The 19,334-nt window shown below is 35.5% G+C and overlaps 1 protein-coding gene across 1 annotated transcript in view; it reads right to left on the bottom strand.

The window, feature by feature from the left end:
• Positions 1 to 19,334, bottom strand: part of PKHD1 (PKHD1 ciliary IPT domain containing fibrocystin/polyductin) — a 611,151-nt gene that overhangs the window by 514,028 nt on the left and 77,789 nt on the right. Inside the window, 7 exon segments of the mRNA XM_031964731.1 lie at positions 2,989 to 3,139; positions 7,141 to 7,271; positions 10,885 to 11,163; positions 11,534 to 11,639; positions 13,891 to 14,013; positions 18,101 to 18,285; positions 18,956 to 19,083. Coding sequence (XP_031820591.1) covers positions 2,989 to 3,139; positions 7,141 to 7,271; positions 10,885 to 11,163; positions 11,534 to 11,639; positions 13,891 to 14,013; positions 18,101 to 18,285; positions 18,956 to 19,083 — 1,103 coding nt within the window.

The raw sequence follows: 19,334 nt of genomic DNA, 5'->3' as shown, positions 1-19,334 counted from the left end.
GTTTATCTGCTGACCTTTTCATGTTGTCTGAGGCTTCCACAAAACTTTCCCAAAATGCTCATTTACTTTTTTATGCTGACCCACAATATATCAAAACATCACTGGGGAAAGTTGTGATGGAAAGGGATAACTGAACTTCCTTCAGTGCACACTATACTCCAGGCAGACAAGACTATTCATTATACCTCACAAATACATACCAATTTCCTATCCCAATGCCTTTGCTCACCAAGTGCCCATCTTTTCTCCCTTTCCATCCTCGCTATACCCATCTCCATCAACCCTGCCTTTTGAAATTCTATCCATCCTTCATAGACTACCCAATGGTCACCACCTCCATGAAATGTCCTGAACCACTGCAATTGGAAATTATCTTTCCTTCCTTGGATCTTCTACAATTTTTTGGAGTCCTCATGTTCAGATCATGTTCAATTCTGCATTATAGGTACTGCATAGTAATTTAATATTTATTACAAAGTATTGTATATTTGTGTTTGTGCTATATATCCTTTAAATACATTGGATTGTAAATTTCATGAGTCTAGGGATCATATACTTAATATTAATGGTTTTGTTTCAGTTAAACTTCAGCAGAGCTTTTCCCATACTAGATACTTAATAAATTATTGTTAAATGGATGCATGCACAATGGTAATTAATGTTTGCAATAATGGCATTAAGGCACTTCTAGTTGGCACAGTAGAGAGTGCTGTGCCTAAAGCCAGAAAGACTCATCTTCATGAGTTCAAATCTTATCTCAGATATTTATCAGCTGTATGACCTTGGGCAAGTCACTTTGGTGGGGGTACACCAAAAATGTTGGGATTCCCATGCATGTATTATAGTGTTGTCTCTGAAAGAATTCAGCTCCAATTCTCCAAATCAAGCAATGGCACTTATTGGGCATTTACTTGGGATAAGGAGTGATATACCTGAGGGTCTCCTCATTCACAGATAGGGCAATCCAGCAGAGTAAGGTGAAGGATTATATAAAGAAGGGAGAGTAAAAAAGACAGGAAAATTGGGCAATCTCATATAAGATTGGCACAAAATAGGAAACATCCTATGATTAGATATATATCAGATAGGATATAGTTAGAAAAGTTCTTTTGTTCTAGATAGAAAGAGTGGGGATATAGTAATTAGATATTGAAGGTAAAAGATCCTTTTGTAGAATCAGGGTATTGGGGCTGGGGCAAGAGCTAAGAGTCCATCAACTTAACCATGTTTGCCTCAGCTTTCTCATTTGTAAAATGAGCTGAAGAAGGAAATGGCAAAGCACTCTAATATCTTTGACAGGAAAATCCTAAATGGGATCGTGAAGATTTGGACACAGTTTAAAAGAACTGAACAAGTGAAGATTTGGACACAAATAAAAATAACTGAATAATAATGTCTGGTATAATTTATAGCCAGAGACTTTATAGAGGAATTTCTCTCACAGTTTCTTACTATGTGTGTGATCATAGGCCAGTTACAATTTCTCAGAGCCTCACTTTCTTCATGTGTAAAATGCAATGCTTGGATTGTTGATCTCTATGGTTACATTCATTTCTACATCCTGTGATGATATGATATAATGATTTCGATAATGATGTCTTTTTGACAAGGGGAGCCCCAAAACTCTTCCTCTTTCTCTCTCTCTGACTTTGGGAATGAGCCATGAAGTAGAGCACTTGAGAAGCTCCTTCAAGGAGACTTTCTCTTTGAATCCTGCCACTGTAAAGACTCTGCCCTAGGACAAACAGTTTCATTTTGTTACCTAGGTGGGTCTGGTTGAGTCCTGAGCTGGAGAATTGTAATCCTATTCAAGTGAAGATTTTCTTTTCAATTCCAGCTCAAACTCCACCCACCAGCCCCCATCAGGAGGAGGAACAGGCCTCAGCTTGTAGCTAAGGCTTCTATTATAAAAAGAGCCAATTTTAAATCCTCTCCTCACAGAGGACCTAATATGCCATGACATGCCAAGGAAACCTCTGCCTGCTGGGATGATATTCTCTTCTGGCATTACCCTCTCTTTATCCTCATCTATTTCCCTAACAAGACTTTATACCTCTCTATCAGGATCTCTCCTACTAGAAACTTTACTCCCTCATCAGGACCTTGCCACTAAGGAATTCAGTCTTTCTATCATGCATAGTAAAGGCTGACTTCCCAATGCCTATAATAAGCTTCTTTTTATCAGTCCAGCTTTTTGGGTTAGTAAATTTCTTTTTCAAGAACCTCTGTACCACCAGAAACTCCCTACCCATAAACCTAATCCCAAGGAGATTTAGGGGAGCCAAACCTCTTCATTTGGTTACCTGAATCCCAATCCTGCCACTAATCTCATCATTTAAATCCCTGACCACTCATCATTTTGGTTCTCTGAATCTAATCTCATCACTTTTGTAATATGGTTTTTATCAACAATATTCTCACAATATAAAAGCAATATGAATATTGTTAGAAAGCCAGCCTCAGAGCCAGAAGGACCTTGATTCAAGTCTCACCTCTAACACATATTGACTTTGTGATCCTGGGTACCTCTCAGTCCTCTAGGCAGTTCTCTAAAATGAGAAGATACAGACCTGTACTAGTAGAGTGAATTTTAGAGTGAATTTCCTTACTAGGGAAGTCCTTGTATCACTTGTATCAGTGAAATCACAGGTCTAATCCATACCCTATTCTATCCTTGCAGTGCCCACTGAGGAAGATGGGTGTAGGTGAGAATAGCTTCATGTTATTCTTCCTGAAAAGGATCAATGATATCATGAGGGTGATGGCTTAGCTTCATTTTACTGAGAGAAAAATTGACTCCAAGTTTGCCACGGTCAAACAGTTAGTTAATACAGGTAGGCTGAAAAACCAGGTTTCCTGATTTCTAGAAAAGCTCCTATTTCCTGTGTTTTTCTGCCTTTACTACAATTTATCCAAGACTCATCTCTTGGCTTTTTTCTGGACCAAGGCTCTATCAAGAGAAATTTTTAAAGTGTCATTTATTCTTACCTGCTGTGTTGCTTCTGTTTCTGCTCAGGGACATGATAACTGGATTTAAAGAAGGAGTATACTTGAATGCCTCAAGATAAGTTAATGTCAGGTTCCTGGTGATGATGGTCACATTCATAAGCATTCCACTACCATTCCCCTGAAAATCAGTCTTAAAAAAAGAAATAGTATCAATCCTCACAAAATATCTTTGACTGGGGGAGGGGAGTAAGGGATGGCAGATTTGGAAGGAGAAAGTATGAATTGTAGGAAAAAAATTAAAGAAATACATGCTAATTGGTTTAAAATATGTATATATAATCATTGAACTAAGCAATCCAAAAGTGGCCTAGGAAAAATCCTTAGGGGACCAGCTTTAAAGAATAGATAAGAATGATTTGTTATTAACATATCAATTGTTTTTATGTAAATGAAAACTACTAATGTGTTGGGGAATGCTTGAAACAGTCTGTTCTCTAAAGTACAGTAATTTAAACATCCCCTGGGGCAACTTTGTTTCTACTCTTAATTTGTAAAGCAAACCTTTTCTTCATTGATAATGCTAAGGTAAACTTCAGGCTAGTTTTTTCCAAATTATCACAAATTATCCAAATATCACAAATTAATGAACCATTTGGTAAGGTTTTGTTGTAATTTCAAGAAAAAAAAAATAAAGATGAGAAGATTCTATTTTTCTTTCATTTTGGGTAATTCAAAAGTTTTCCTTTAGAGATTCATCTATTTGGAACTGCTTGCCTTGATTTAAAGCAAGGAAATACATAAAATGTCACATAGAGATCCATTACAAAAGAGCAAAATAATATAACATGTAGGTTGATTCAACTAATGGCTCAGCAACATAATTGAAATGATTCTTTGTGGAAAGAACAGGAAATTTTTTTAATCGTAAACTCTTAGAGGGCAGGCAGAGACTATATATATATATATATATATATTTTGTAGGGCCTCCAGAAAAGAGCTTTGTAAACACTAAACTTGTAAACATACAATTGTGGTTTGTTCATTACTTTGTGTATGTGATCAAGTAAAAAGTTTTTCTCAGTTTCTCTCCTCTTATACCTTCCTTCTGAAAACATCTTCCACTTACAATGTATATCTTCCTTTTACAATGTGCATACACACACACACACACACACACACACACATATATGTATATATGAGGGGCACATTTTAGTGCTTATCACTATCTGGCACATTATTGATGCTTAATAAATGCATACTGACTAACAGTTTCTCTGTCTCTACACACACACACACACACACACACACACACACCATCCACAATCACCGCCAAAAGAAATATGCATTATATCTTTTATTAGTGTAAATGTATACGACCTATATAATCTTTTAATTTTATTGTCTCTAAGAAAATAAAAAGAGAGACACAGAGTAAGAGACAGGAAGACCTAGAGACAGAGAAAGGATATTGTATGCAATTGGGACATGGTAGATAGATTGATATTTCAATAAGGAAAATAAGTTCAAATTTTATTTTTCAACAAATATTAACCCTGTGACTGACTCTTAGTAAATTAATTATAAACAAATTACAGAACTTAATTTATGCATGAATGGATGAAGGGTACGGCATATAATCAGGAATGGGTATTAGGATTCATAGAGTTAGTTAACCTTATTAATGCCATTAATTAACTACACTTAGGAAATTCAACCATTCAAGAACTGGATCATTCCCACCTGAAAATTCCAGAGAACCTAACAGGCATTAAAAAAAAATGACCCTTTCTTTAAAAAAAAAAAAATTATCTTTATACCTTTGGATATCTCTGGATAGGAAGGCCTTACCTACGATAAAGTTCACCAATGAATTTATTATCTTTTACCTGTTTGTTCAGCACCTGTTTGAATGCAAGAAGATAGATCATGGGATCACAGATGTCTCATTTTACAAATTGGGAAACTCAGACCTAGGGAGGTTACTTAATTATACTGAGCCTCAATTTCTTTCTCTATAAAAGTATTGGTCTAGACGGAAAAGGAGGGAAGAAGGGAAGGAAATGATCATTTATATATATAGTAGGTAAACCTACTATGTTTAAGGCATTCTTCTAAATGCTTTATAAATATCTCATTTGACTTTGATAATAACCTTGTAAGGTAGGTGCTGTTATCCTCATTTTTATAGTTGGGAAAATGGAGGCAAACAGTCATTAAGTGACTTGTTCAGAGTTAGAAAAATCAATTATACAATTTATGATATTAGGCTAGAAGGAAGCTTTTAGCACCTCCAGTTTCAAAGCAAAGTATGAATTCACAAACAAAACAAGAAAAAGGTCATGCATATTCAAGTTCACCTTGCTTTCTAAGTTTAAAAACTGCCTTTGCTGAAGACAGCATTTTATGATGTTGGACAATTCATTTAACTTTGCTGATGAAGTACACTTTGATCCAGCAGTGTTACTACTGGGCTTATATCCCAAAGAGATTATAAAGAAGGGAAAGGGACCTGTATGTGCACGAATGTTTGTGGCAGCCCTCTTTGTAGTGGCTAGAAACTGGAAACTGAATGGATGCCCATTAGTTGGAGAATGGCTGAATAAATTGTGGTATATGAATATTATGGAATATTATTGTTCTGTAAGAAATGACCAACAGGATGATTTCAGAAAGGCCTGGAGAGACTTACACGAACTGATGCTGAGTGAAATGAGCAGGACCAGGAGATCATTATATACTTCAACAACAATACTATATGATGACCAGTTCTGATGGACCTGGCCATCCTCAGCAAGGAGATCAACCAAATCATTTCCAATGGAGCAGTAATGAACTGAACCAGCTACGCCCAGAGAAAGAACTCTGGGAGATGACTAAAAACCATTACATTGAACTCCCAATCCCTATATTTATACCCACCTGCATTTTTTATTTCCTTCACAAGCTAATTGTACAATATTTAAGAGTCTGATTCTTTTTGTACAGCAAAATAATGGTTTGGTCATGTAAAAAAAAAAACTTTGCTGATGCAGGAAATTTTCAAAAATACAATATAATATTACAATGTTGTTGTTGGCACAGTAACATGACAGATGTGACAAATAGATAAAAATTCAGAATTGGTCATAATCAGTGTATGATTCAAATATGATTCACAGCAAATAATTTTGGGATACCAAAAGAAATTTCTTTTTTGATACATTGCTTTCTCTACTTTCTATCAAAGATATATACAAATATGTCCTGTTAAAATATAAGTGCTTTGTGAATGGGGGGTTTTTAATTTTTGTATTTGCACCCTTAGCATCTACCAGAGTATCTGGCCCATAGTATTCATTTAAATAAATATTTAATTGAATGATATTGGTCTCTTCTTTGCCATCAGGACACTAATCTTCAGCAAAGTCCTACCTATGATTTTTACAGTTGAGTCTAAATGAAAATTTTTCTCTCATTTATTTCTTCAATTTCATCATCTATAAAACCAAGGGATTGTATTATATGGCTTCTGAGATCCCTTTTTAGGAATTTGCCTATAACTCTAAATTTATGTTCCTAGGGGGATTGATTACCTTAGACCAAAATCATTGAATATTGATGTAATGGATTATTTTTGGAACCATCCCCAATAAAATGATGTGGTACTCATTACTTCTTTGTAGAGGGGATCATTGAGTAGTGCAGTAAGTAGAAAAGTAAAAAGTCACTCTCAAGAAACTATTTTGATATTCATTCCCAACATCCCATAAAACAAGAGAACTTACAAATAAATACTCCTTTCATACTTCCACATATTGAATAGTGAAACAATAAATGAAAGATAACTAAAGGGCAGAAATCATCAAAATACTCAATCTGTCAATCAGACAAAAATATTTTGTTTGTAGCTTTTTGGAGGCAATAAGGTTAGGTGATTTGTCCAGAATCACACAGCTAGTGGGTCAGATTTGAATTCAGGTACTGTTCACTCCAGAACCAGTGAGTGCTCTATCCACTGCACCACCTAACTGCCCACTGCAAGCATTTATTAACCCCTACTTAATGCTTAGTCCATTGCAGAACAACTCTAAAGTTAAAATAGAGATAGATACTAGGACTCAAAGTATAGTTTATGGATTCATCTTTATTGCTGCCTTAAATGTGAAGTGATAGTGAGTGATAAGAAAAGACATACTAAAAGGCTTTGCTTACCCAAGGTGGGACTTTGCATTGGATTCTTTCCATGCTCCTGGAGGAGATGTTGATGGGACAAGGTTGAGATCCAAATAACACCAGGTTTACTTCTTCCAAACTTGTCCCTTCAATAGTGGCCCAAAATCCTCCTGCAACATCAGTGATATCATCAGCTAAACAATCAAGTAGAGATCAAGTGGTACCCAAGATATGGGAAATGGCTGAAACATGGAGAAATTAGTATTCATCTGAATTCTAGAAAATATTAAAACTGACATAGAAAGGACAAGTTAAATGTCAAAATCTTCTATGAGAGTAAGATGGTGCAATGGATTATCCCTACTGATGAGATATGTCACCAAGCAATTGAAATATCAAAGGAATGCATGCTGTTATCTGGGGGGGAAATGAATGATAAATACCTATTAAAATTCTCCCTAGAAGAGAGATAGGGAAAGATAGATTAAGAAATTAAGCTCTTATAAAATTGGGATGGTTTTTAAACAGTAACTTTTTTTTAATACTCCCTGGAATTTTCTCCTACTTCCTAATTCTATCTATTGAAGATCAATCTTCAAAGATTAGTTTTAGGACCTTTGAAATTTTCCTTCCCTCAAAAACCTTCATTGACTCCCTCATGCCTTTAGGATAAAGCACTAACTCCTCAACCTGGCATTTAAAGTCCTCACAATCTTCCTCCAACCTACTGTTCCAACTTTCTTTTACTTCATGTACTTTGCCTTCCATCAGAACTGAAATATTATCAGTTCATCTGGGTACCCTTCAACCTCCATGCAACATATCATTTCTTTTTTTACCTGTGGTTACTGAAGTTCATTTATTACAGAGTTCAATTCAGATGTTACTTCCTTTATGTTGCTTTGACCTCCCAGATGAGAGAGGTTTCTTTTTTTTTTTAATATTCCTAAAATATTTTGTCTAGATCTCTCCTTTAGCCCATCAGATATTGCCTTGATAAGAATCATTTGTGCACATGACACACTCTTTTCCCTTCCTTCTTTACATTACAAATTGATTGAGGAAGATGTGTCATTTTCACCATTTTACCCTATCACAATGCCTTAGACATATAAGGTATTACCTTGCCCAATGTGTTTTGTTTTATATGCAGAAAAGATGCAACAAAATTGAGGGAGGGCTTGCTTTTTGGGAAAAGGCAGATCAAAAAGAAACTGTATTCCTTTCTATTCTTGTATTTATGATTTCAGGTGGCAGGTCTTTTTTGGCTAATAATGATGAAAGGAAGCATCATGGGATTTAGTACCACCCTTTTGTTTTATAGATGAGGAAACTGATATCCGGTAAAGTAAAGACTACATACTATTTGAATACAGATCTTCTGGCTTTTTTTAATCCAGTTTCCTTTGTATTGCCTCAATTTAACAAGAAGTTGAAAGTGGATTTGCACAGCCTGGCAATAGCAATAACGACCTAGGCAAATAAAATTGTATGCCAGATCCAAGGTCATCCAGTTAGATCCAAACTCTAGCCTCCTGACTTAGGGCTCAGTAATTTATTATTATTATTATTATATCTAAGACCCGTGAATGCTCCTTCAAAGATCTTTCCACTAGATCACATCATCTTTCATACCTCCCCCAGGCACCTGGGGTTATGTGACTTGCCGAAGGGTCACACAGCTAGTAAATGTTAAGTGTCTAAGGCTGGATTTGAACTTAGTTCTTTTTGAATCCAGGGCCAATGCTGTATCAGCTTTGCCATCTAGCTGCCCCTATCACCTCATCTTAATAAACTAAGATGACTGATCTGGTTTTGCTTAATAATCATTCTACTATAAACACAATTTATTTAGTGCTTACAGTGTTCATAGCAAAAAGTTAATAACTCTGATAGATGCAAAAATAAATAAGACAGGGAGGGTAGTGTTATGTGGTGGCCCCACAAGGATCATTTTTAATTGATCTTTGTGCCTCAAATTACTCAGAGAATTAAGTTCTGTATACATTCTTTTATGCATAACAGGAAAAATAGAATATATACATAAATACCTACAAAGTTAATATAAGGACACAAAAAAGGTTCAAGCAAAATGATACCATTTGAGGTCTAAGAAAGGAAAAATCATTGAATACCAGATGATTCAATGAAATGATACATCAGCTATGGAGCCTATATTCAATCTGTTGCCTGCCTTCCACAGTGGCTCTCAAATCCATACCCTCTTTCTTCTCATATGAGCTAAATTACTACTCTAAATCAAGTCCTCATCATCTCTTAGCTAAACTATTGCAATCACCTCCTAATTGCTCTTTCTACTTCAGGTTTTTTCTCTCTCCAAAATATCCTCCATATAATTGACAAATTGATCATCCTAAAGCACAAATCTAACTATATTACCCTTCCTCCCCTCTCCACTCAAAATACAATGACTCCCTATTACCTCTAGGAATAAATAGGAATTCCTCTGTGATACTTAAAAATCCTTTTACAATCTGGCCCCAATTTATCTATCTAGCTTTTTTTTTTTTTTTCACATTACATCATTTCACTCATTTTCTGATCTTTTCAAACTGGCCTTCTCTTTGATCTTCACACATGTCATTCCAAGTCTTATCTTTTTGCCTTTTTCCTGGCTATCCATAATGGCCCGAATATACTCCCTTGGGGCAAGTAGGTGGTTGAATGGATAGTGCACCACCAGGCCTGGAGTCAGAAGGACCTGAAATCAAATCCAGACTCAAACACTTACTAGCATGTGACCATGTGAAACTCCAATTGCCTCAGAAACAAAATTAATGATGATGTAGTCCCTCTTCCCCTCTACCTCTTATAGTCTCTAGTTTTCTTTTCAGTTTAAAACCACTTTCCTCATGAAACCTGTAACAATTCCTCTTCATTGGCAAATGCCTTAAAGCCTTTCCATATACATTTTGGTTTTGTATTGTATATTTTTACAATATAAAACTATTATTTATTATATTTTATTTTATTGCATTATATATATTTTATATACTTATGTATGTATATGATGTCTTCTCTGATAGACTGTAATCTTCTTGAAGATAAGAACTATTTCATTTTTACATTTCTATGCCTCAAGACTCATAGTAAGTAGCACAAATACTGCACAAATAGTTATTGATTTGGTTGATTGATTGATTGATTGTAGGCTTCACAAAGAAGGTGACAATTGATCTACATTTGGAAGCATGGGTAGAATTTCAAGAAGGAGAATTGGAGGATGGGCAGAAAGGAAAATTTAAATATAGAAGAATCCTAGACAAAAACCTGGAGGTAGGAAGCTTTATTATATGTATAGGGTAAAGGATTAGGGACATGGACTAGCTACTGGTTAGGAAGGAGGGACCATTAAATAATCCAGCTTGCCTAAAGCATGTCATATGTGAAGGGAAATAATACAAAATAAATCTTGAAAACCAAAGTGGTGACAGATCTTTTAAAAAAATCTTAAATGCTAGTCTGAATGGTTACCCAAGTGGAAAAGCATTTTAAAAGGCCTACCAAGATGTGTTTAAGGGTCTAAATGTTTGCTGTTCATTTACACAATCATTTATTCAACAGACATTGACCGTATGAGGTAAAATTCATTAGAAGAAATGCTGATGTTAGTAAATTAAAAGTTGCAAACCACAGCAAACATTAGGGTGTTTGAAAGCATTTGCCAATGCCTTCTAGTTCTCTCAGAACAGCCCAAAGCTCTGTGGTCTGAATATCAATTTCAGGGAATTGAGTGGATTCTTGTCTCTTCTTCAAACTTACCAATCTCTGAAGCTACAGAAGGCTTCACTACTTTCAGTTTGGGTTCAATGTTGAAGTAGATGCCCTCTCCTCCACTGACATTGAGTGCAAAGCCAATGTGCTTTATCAACATCACCACCTCATAATTTCCAATTGGTAAGAAGTCGATCTGGCAGGTCACATAAGTTTGGTTTGAGAACATGACTTCACAGATCTGTTGATTCACCTCAATCTTCAAAGCTTCAGAATCTCCAGGAAAACCAGATCCCATAATATAGACAAGCAGGTTACTGTTATCACCTGAGAGATGAAATGAAGCAAATATACCAAATAATAAATCTTTGGAGTCTTCCTGACTCCAGACCCAGCACTCTATCCACAATTTTACCAGAAGTGTTGTAGATAACTAGAGAAACTTTCCTCTTACCTCTATCCCTAATTAATCAATCTTTTAGTATCCACTAAGCACCTGATATGTGCCAGAAAGGTAGCTAGGTGACACAGTGGGTAAAAGAGTTAGATTTAGAGTTAGGAAAAACTGAATTTAAATTATGTCACAAAGAGTCAGATAAGACTGAACAATAACAAAAATATGCCAGCCCACTCTCTTAAGAAACTGCTTTTGAGTCTAAAACTTATTTTCCCTAAGATTCAATGGAAAGAGTCCTACCATAAGAGTACCAGGCAGCTTGAAGTAATGGGGTTGCTTCTTGGTGGTATTGGAAAGAGCATGAACCCAAACAATGAGCAGGTATGTCATTGACTCTCACTGTTACCTGAAGAAACACAAGAAACAGCAAACACAGCATGTATGATTCAGATTTTTTTATGTGTGTGAAGCTGTTTGCTTGTTGGAAAATCCCAAACTAACAGCTTTTTTCTTATATTCTCTTAATATATTTATATAGATGTAGAGCATAAGATACTTAATGTATCTTATAATTGTTAAACTCACAAAGTGAAGAACCATTCTGTCCCCTGTCCTGAGATATTTCATAACAACAACTATCATAATAATAATGACAATAATAACCAACATTTATATAGCATCTTAAGGTTTACAAAATTTTTTGCAGCTATTATCTCATTTAACTTTCATAAAATCCTTATGAGGTTTGTGTTATTATTATGCTTAATTTACACATAAGGAAATATCTGTAAATATTTACAAACAGAGATTAAATGACTTGTCCCAGGGTCATTCATCTTGTAAGTATCTGGATTTAAATTTGAACTCACTCCAAGTAAGCCCTGGGCTCTGCCTTGGCTACCTATGATCCATAATACTTTTGATCTTATGGAACTAAAAACTTTAGGTGGTGTTATTAACAACTATTATTAATTAAATTATGTAATTACAAATTATATGATTTTAAATAAATAAAAATTTCTTAGGCACTGTGTCAAGCACTGGGCGTTTTTTTTGAAAAAGTCAAAAACAGTCCCTATCATTAAGGAATATGTCATTTGAGACTTACAATGACCCCTTAAGCAGGTTGTATAAATATTATCCTCATTTTCTAGATGAGGGAACTGACATTCAGAGGACTTAGTGACTTTCTCAACTTATAAGTGACTTGCTCATTCCTAGAAAAGCTAGGATTCCAATATGTTCCCTATGACTCCAAATATCATTCTTTTTCTTTAAACTGTCTCACCTACTAATTTCATTCCTATTAAGAAAAATATTCAATGACTCCCTACTGCCTGTAGAATAATGTTCATTCTTTATATTTTTAAAAGTTCAGCTTTTAAAATCTCTCCATACTCCTATTCCAAGCTACTTTTCTAGTTTTATTTAATATTACTGTTTTTGTACTGTATGCCATACCTAAAATGTTCTCCCTCCTCACTTTAGGATTCTTTTGTTTCTTCAAGACTGCTCAGTCAACCTTTTGTATAGATCTTTCCCAGTTTTCCCCCCACTATCTTTCACTTACTTTATATCTTACAAGTACCTGTTTATCTATCTGCTGTCGGCAGCCAGTAGTTTTTCCTATATTTGTCATCCCTATTACCTAGTACAGAGTTTGGCATAATAGTCCTGAATAAATGTTTATTGATTGATCTATTGATCAAATAGATCAAAACGCTACCTCTTCAAAAATGGCTTCCTTGACTTTCCCAGACAGAAATGATCACTGACTCTCCCAAACTTCCACAGCATTTTTTTTTTCAATCAACCAATATAAACATAAACCTATCAAGTACCTACTATAGGGGTTTATGTATACAATTTATCTAATCCATCGAATTATAAACTCCAAGAAGACAAGAACTATCCTTTGTATTTCCCACATCCCATAACACTATTGATGTGGACTAAGAACTTTAATCAGTTCATTGTCAGAACTTTAATCCACCTATCCTATTTCCACAGCTTGCTAAATCATAACTGATTCAAACTTGTTTAGTAATATTTGATTAGCCTGTGAGCTGTAATAAATGGCATCCTTTGTGTCCCTATTACCTGGAGTAAGGTAATAGGGATGACAAATATAGGAAAAACTACTGGCTGCCGACAGCAGATAGATAAACAGGTACTTGTAAGATGTGAAGTAAGTGAAAGGTAGTGGGGGGAAAACTGGGAAAGATAGACAAAAGGTTGACTGAGCAGTCTTGAAGGTTTATGTTTATGTTGGTTGATTGGGAAAAAAAAATGCTGTGGAAGTTTGGGAGAGTCAGTGATCATTTCTGTCTGGGAAAGTCAAGGAAGCCATTTTTGAAATGAGACAAATCTCATTTGTCATTTGGAATGACAAAGTTCTTCACTTTGTGAACCACTCTCCCACTTGGTATATGGATACTTCATTTATATTATATTCTTCACTGTATTGCCTACAGTTTGAGCACAATTATATTTGTGAATAAATTAACAAATTCATAAACATCAGTGAACTACATTTAGATCTGTTTTGCTAATAGAAAACAGGTTTTGAGAACTAAATCAAAATAGCTAATTTTATAATCAGTAAAGCAATCAAATTAAAGATTAGAAACCACTTTAGGAAACACCTTCATTCTCACCTGAGGATATATATTGGGAGTAACCAACATATCTCCAAATATGGGTCCAAGAAAAACACCACCATCATAAACTACCTGGGTGTTCACAGTTGGATTCACACCAGTTAGGTTTTCTGCAGAGACCTGAAATGGGGGTAAACATTTATAATAATACAGATTATTGGTTTCCACAGTGATTCAGATTAGATTCTATAATAATGAATCTTCAGACATTCTATTTAAGAAATTGTGACCAATTAAGGGGGTGGAGAAGAATTGGAGGAAATATTAGATGCTTGATGATATAAGAAGTGACTCATGAAAATCCCAGTAATACTAAGGAATATTTTGTTTTAAGGGGCATTACAGTTTGCTCAAACCACACCCATTTTTCTTTAGATCTTTGTAATACTTTTAGTAGTAGATTGGTCTTATTGTTGTTGTTTTTTTTTCTTTCTGTGTGAAATTTATTTCTTTTTCTAGTCCCCTTAACCAAGGCTTCTCAAACTTTTTCCACTCACAATCATTTTTATATGACCCCAGGAATATACGTATACAAGGCAGACATTTACTGATAAAAAAAATCATAATTTTGCAACCTTTACATTAAATTATAAGACCCCATATGATCATTGACCCATAAACTGGCCCATAGACCACCAACCACCCCATCCTATCCCATCTACCCCCAATCAGTATAATATGTAAGGTTATAATGTAGCTGGTATAAAAGGGCAATAGCAGGAAATAAGATTGCCAAAAGGAACCTTCAAGTCTCATACGAATTGTTCTAAAGATCAAAGGAGAATAATTTACAAATTATATCATATAGTAACAAAAATTCACATCCTGGTAATTGTGCTAATTCAGCAAAAGCCATCTAGGCATTGCTGCCAGGGTCTTTTGTTCTAATGATATGTAAATTCCAGAAAAATTCCAGAGCTCCACAATTCTAGAGCAGCAGGCTATCAAAAGATTCAGATAACTTTGAAATGTGGCTTAGTAGTTTTAGTGATAACTTTGACATGATTTAGATAAATTAATGAACTAACTCCAAGGTGATACAGATAAAAGTTGATCTATTTTTCCAAAATAAAAATGAGACCTCAATATCTTGTCACCCAGTATTCTTTCATTTCTATCAGGCCCATGCTGCCCAGTACTCCCATTTCTTATCAGTGGTTACTTAAATGATACTATCTAAAGCCCCTTCTCTTCCTTTTCCATCTTCTCTGATGTATTTCTTACCTATTTCATTGTTTCATTCCCCATCCCTACACCATTTGTCTCTGAAATCCTTTTTTGTCCTTTGTCTTTATGGACTTTTTGACTCCATACATTCTATGCCTTATTAAAATGGGATTGCCACCCAATTTCCTGATCCTATAGTGATCTTTACCACAAAATACCCAAACAACTGGATGTAAGTGCTCATAATTTTATAAATTAATTATCAATTCATTTTTAAAGCCTATAATTTAAATGTTATTCTATTAGAATCAATAATTCTCTCAACAAACATCATATTTGAAAATCATGCTAAGGTCTAGCACTCTAGAGGTTACAACCCAACAATATCCTCTCCATGATATAAAAAGTCTCATGTTGACATGCCCAGTTGTGATATAACTGATAAATTATTTTTATTTTAAAATCTAAACATTCTCCTCTAGCTGATTTTGTTATCATCATTGGAGATTCACAAATTATTTCTCTCTGTGTCTGTGTCTCTGTGGCTCTGCCTTTGTCTTTCTGTCTGTCTGTCTCAGTCTCTGACACTCTCTCAGTGTGAGTCTTTGTCTCTCTCCATCTCTGTTTCTCTGTGTCTCTGTTTCTCAGACTCTGTGTCTCTGTCTTCTGTCTCAAACTTGCTCCCTCTAAAATATATTCTTCTAAGATTTCTATATTTTTTTTAACAGGGATGGCAATCTCAACCTATAATTTCAACATGTAGAGAAATGTCAGCACAGAAATTATCTTTGATAATGAAGTCTGAACAACTTGTCTATAACTTACAGTTTTAGAGTGCTGACTGACCTTGACTTGCCCACATCCAGGGCCATCTTCAATAGTCCTGATCTATATGTGGCAGCTGGACCTAGATGGCTCTGAAGGGGAAAGTGAGGCAGAAGACCTTGCACAGCCCTCCCTCACTCAATCCAATTCACTTGCATTCTTAGCATTACCTCTCTGATTTCATGGTTTTCAAGAAGCAAGGACAAATAACAATAATAACAATGACTTGCCCACATTACACAATTAGTGAATGTCAGAAGCAAGACTCAAACACATGTATTTTTTACTTTTAGTCACAATCATAGAATACATTCATATCTCCTTTCCCCCACATAAACATATTTATGTTTAATTGGTACCTTCTTATAGCAATTGAAGCTCATTTATGGGGAAAAGGAGATATGATTTCATTGTAGAAGGGAGCTCCCAATAAGAAAATTTCCTCTACCAATGAAGATCTAAAGCTGTTCTGTAACTTACAATTTCAAGAATTGCCTGAGATGTTGAAAATTTAACTTAGAAGGTAGACCAGAAACACATCCATTTTGTGTCAGAGGCAAGATTAAAATCCAGATTTTCAGGGCAGCTGGGTAGCACAGTGGATAGAGCACCAGCCCTGAGTTCAAATTTAGCCTCAGACACTTAACACACTTCCTAGCAGTGTGACCCTTGGCAAGTCACTTAACCCTAATTGCCTCTGAAACCAAAAAAACAAAAACGAATCTAGGTTTCCCTGGCTTCTCTTATCCCAAAATAAGCTCTATCCACGATGTCAATTTCTTTCTCTGTGAAATGAAGGAATTGGTGATTAATCCTATAGCTATCTGAAAAAAAATAGGGGTTAGAATTCCCTATATGAAAGATACCACAGTGAATCATCAAATTATTAGCATTGAAAAGGCCTCAGAAAAAATTTAGCCCAATCCATACTTAAACAAATATCCTCATTATAATATACCCAACAAGTAATTGTCTAGATTTTATTTGAAGACAGCTAAAGTAATGGTTTCTAAATTGATTTGATCATATACCTCATCAGATAAAAAATATGTGTTTGTGTGTGTATTGAGCAACCCCCATATATTTGTATTTACTTGTTTATAAATTATACACATATACTACCATAACTGGAATTATATATATATATATATATATCATATAAAAATTTATATACTTGTATAAAATACTATCTGATGTTGGACTCAATAGAGAGTCACTGAAGTTTTTTAAGTAGGGGAGTGACATCATAAGAGCTGATCTTTAGGACAATCATTTTGGCAGATAAATGAAAGATGGATAAGAAAAGAGAGAGACTTGAGACAGGAAAGTCAGCTAGAAGAATCTAAGTGAGAAGTGAGGAGGTCTTGATCTAAGCTAGTGACTGTGTGGGTAACAATAAAGAGACAGAATGGAAAGATGTTATAAAAGCAGAAAATATAAGCTTTAACAACTGGTTGGCAATATTGGAATGAGTGAGAATGAGGAGTCAAAGATGAAACTGAAGTTCTAAAGTGGGGTGTCTGGGAAAACCGTGGTACCTTGAACAGAAAAAGGGACATTCAAAAGAGGGACTGGTTTCTAGAGGAAAGGTAATGTAATGGGATTGGTAATTCAGCTCAGATAGAACTCATCCATCCCTGCTCATCTTGTAAAATTCCCTCAGACTTACTCAAAATAAAAAAGTGATATGGAACTCTTAATCACTTGTCTTGTCCCAGAGGGCCAAAACTTGCTGTCAAGGTACATCTCCCAAAGCCACCAGGTGATCTGAGGACAGAGAATGAGTATAATGGCAGGAGAAAAGCCTTTGAAATTTTCCCATTCTACACAGCTGATGCTATGAGTGGCCAGGTAGAAGTTAATTTATAGCTTCCCTGAGGCTATAATACCTGGCTCAAAAGAGGGGAAGTTAGGAGCTTGCAAAGAAGAAAGAGCAGAACAGAAATGGGAGTAAAAAAGTAGTGTTGTGCATAAAGGTAAGTATGATTTGTTGGAAACAAGCCACATATTTGGCTATGACAAGGAAAATAGGATAAGACCCATCTCCCCATCCAAAACAAACAATTTGAGTCACATACTACCTGACCCAAACCCAACTTTTAGAGACCTCTGCTTTCAAGAGAAGGAACTTGTGAGAGAAACCTTTAGAAGTTGGCCAAGTATTTTTCACTGGTCATGTCAAATTTCCACATTTAAAAAGGAACATCATACATACACTGATGATATTGGGCAAATCTCCTGTTTGGGACATCCAGGTGAGGGTCCACACATGTTCATAGCAGGTGTTTAAATCTTTCTGCACCTTAAAGTCACTGACAGTGAAGAATTGAGCTGCAAAATCATCATTGCTGCCCTGAAGGAGCTCACGAAGGTCATGAGCAGAAATGTGTATGGGGATGCCTATAGGAGGATGTTTACAACAGTAAGCACACAACATGAAATAACTCACTGCAGAGGGGAAGGGCAGCTGAGAACAAAAGCCAAAGACTCTTGCGGGAATAGATCCTGGGTCTTTGAAGTGGAAATTCAAGAGAACCAATGAGTATTATTTAGAATTCCTTCCCATCAAGAAAATGTCATTTCATAGTGATATTAACTCAATGTCTTTAATCAGTTAGGTAGTGCATTGTATTAAGAACTAGGCCTAGAGACAGGACAATCTGAATTCAAAACCAGCCTCAGACATTTACTAGATGTGTGACCTTTAGCAAGTCTTGGTTTCTCTTCCCTAGGTTTCTCCACCTGTAAAATAGAGACCATAATTGCATCTACCTCCTAGGATTGTGAGAATCAAATAAAATATTTTTATAGCTTTACCCAGGATCATACACCTTGTAAGAGGTAGGATTTGTTCTCAGATTTTTCTGACTTCCAGTACAGGATTTAATTCACTATCTCACCTCTCTGTCTCTAGGTAAGCTATTATTAGTAAAATTATGAGTATACAATATCTTTAAATTAGACAGATAGATGAGATAGATATAGATGATATAGCGCATTTATTCAGCCTTTAGTATGTGATGTGCCAATTTCTAAAGCAAAAACACCCCACATGAAGTTTCCTCTTTACCAGGTATCACTGTCTTAGGAAGTTGGATCTGAAAATGTCCTCTTAAAGGTGGACTTATACTTTGGAGTCTCTGGACTGTCACACTGATCCTTCTTGGGTCTTCATTGGCTTCTTCTGGTGCTAAGTAGCTATTGCACATCAGAGAAAAAGGAGAATCAATAGTAAGCAACCTGAAGCAAGAAGCATTTCCTCCTCAACAAACCAAGAAAATTCCCATTATCATTGGGTATAAAACAAACCTGAACCATGGTGATGCCCTACAAAAGTACCAGGGGAGAAATAAAGTGATTAAATAACCAAGAGTCCTTCTGACCTTCACCTCAACTTAAGTCAAATGGAAGATGTTAAGACCTTCTCCAAGAGAGGGTAATTTAACATG

The sequence above is a fragment of the Sarcophilus harrisii genome, chromosome 4 (assembly GCF_902635505.1).
Source record: "Sarcophilus harrisii chromosome 4, mSarHar1.11, whole genome shotgun sequence".
Lineage (NCBI taxonomy): Eukaryota > Metazoa > Chordata > Mammalia > Dasyuromorphia > Dasyuridae > Sarcophilus > Sarcophilus harrisii.
The sequence above is the reverse complement of the archived record's forward strand: the minus strand, read 5'-3'. Positions and strand labels throughout refer to the sequence as shown.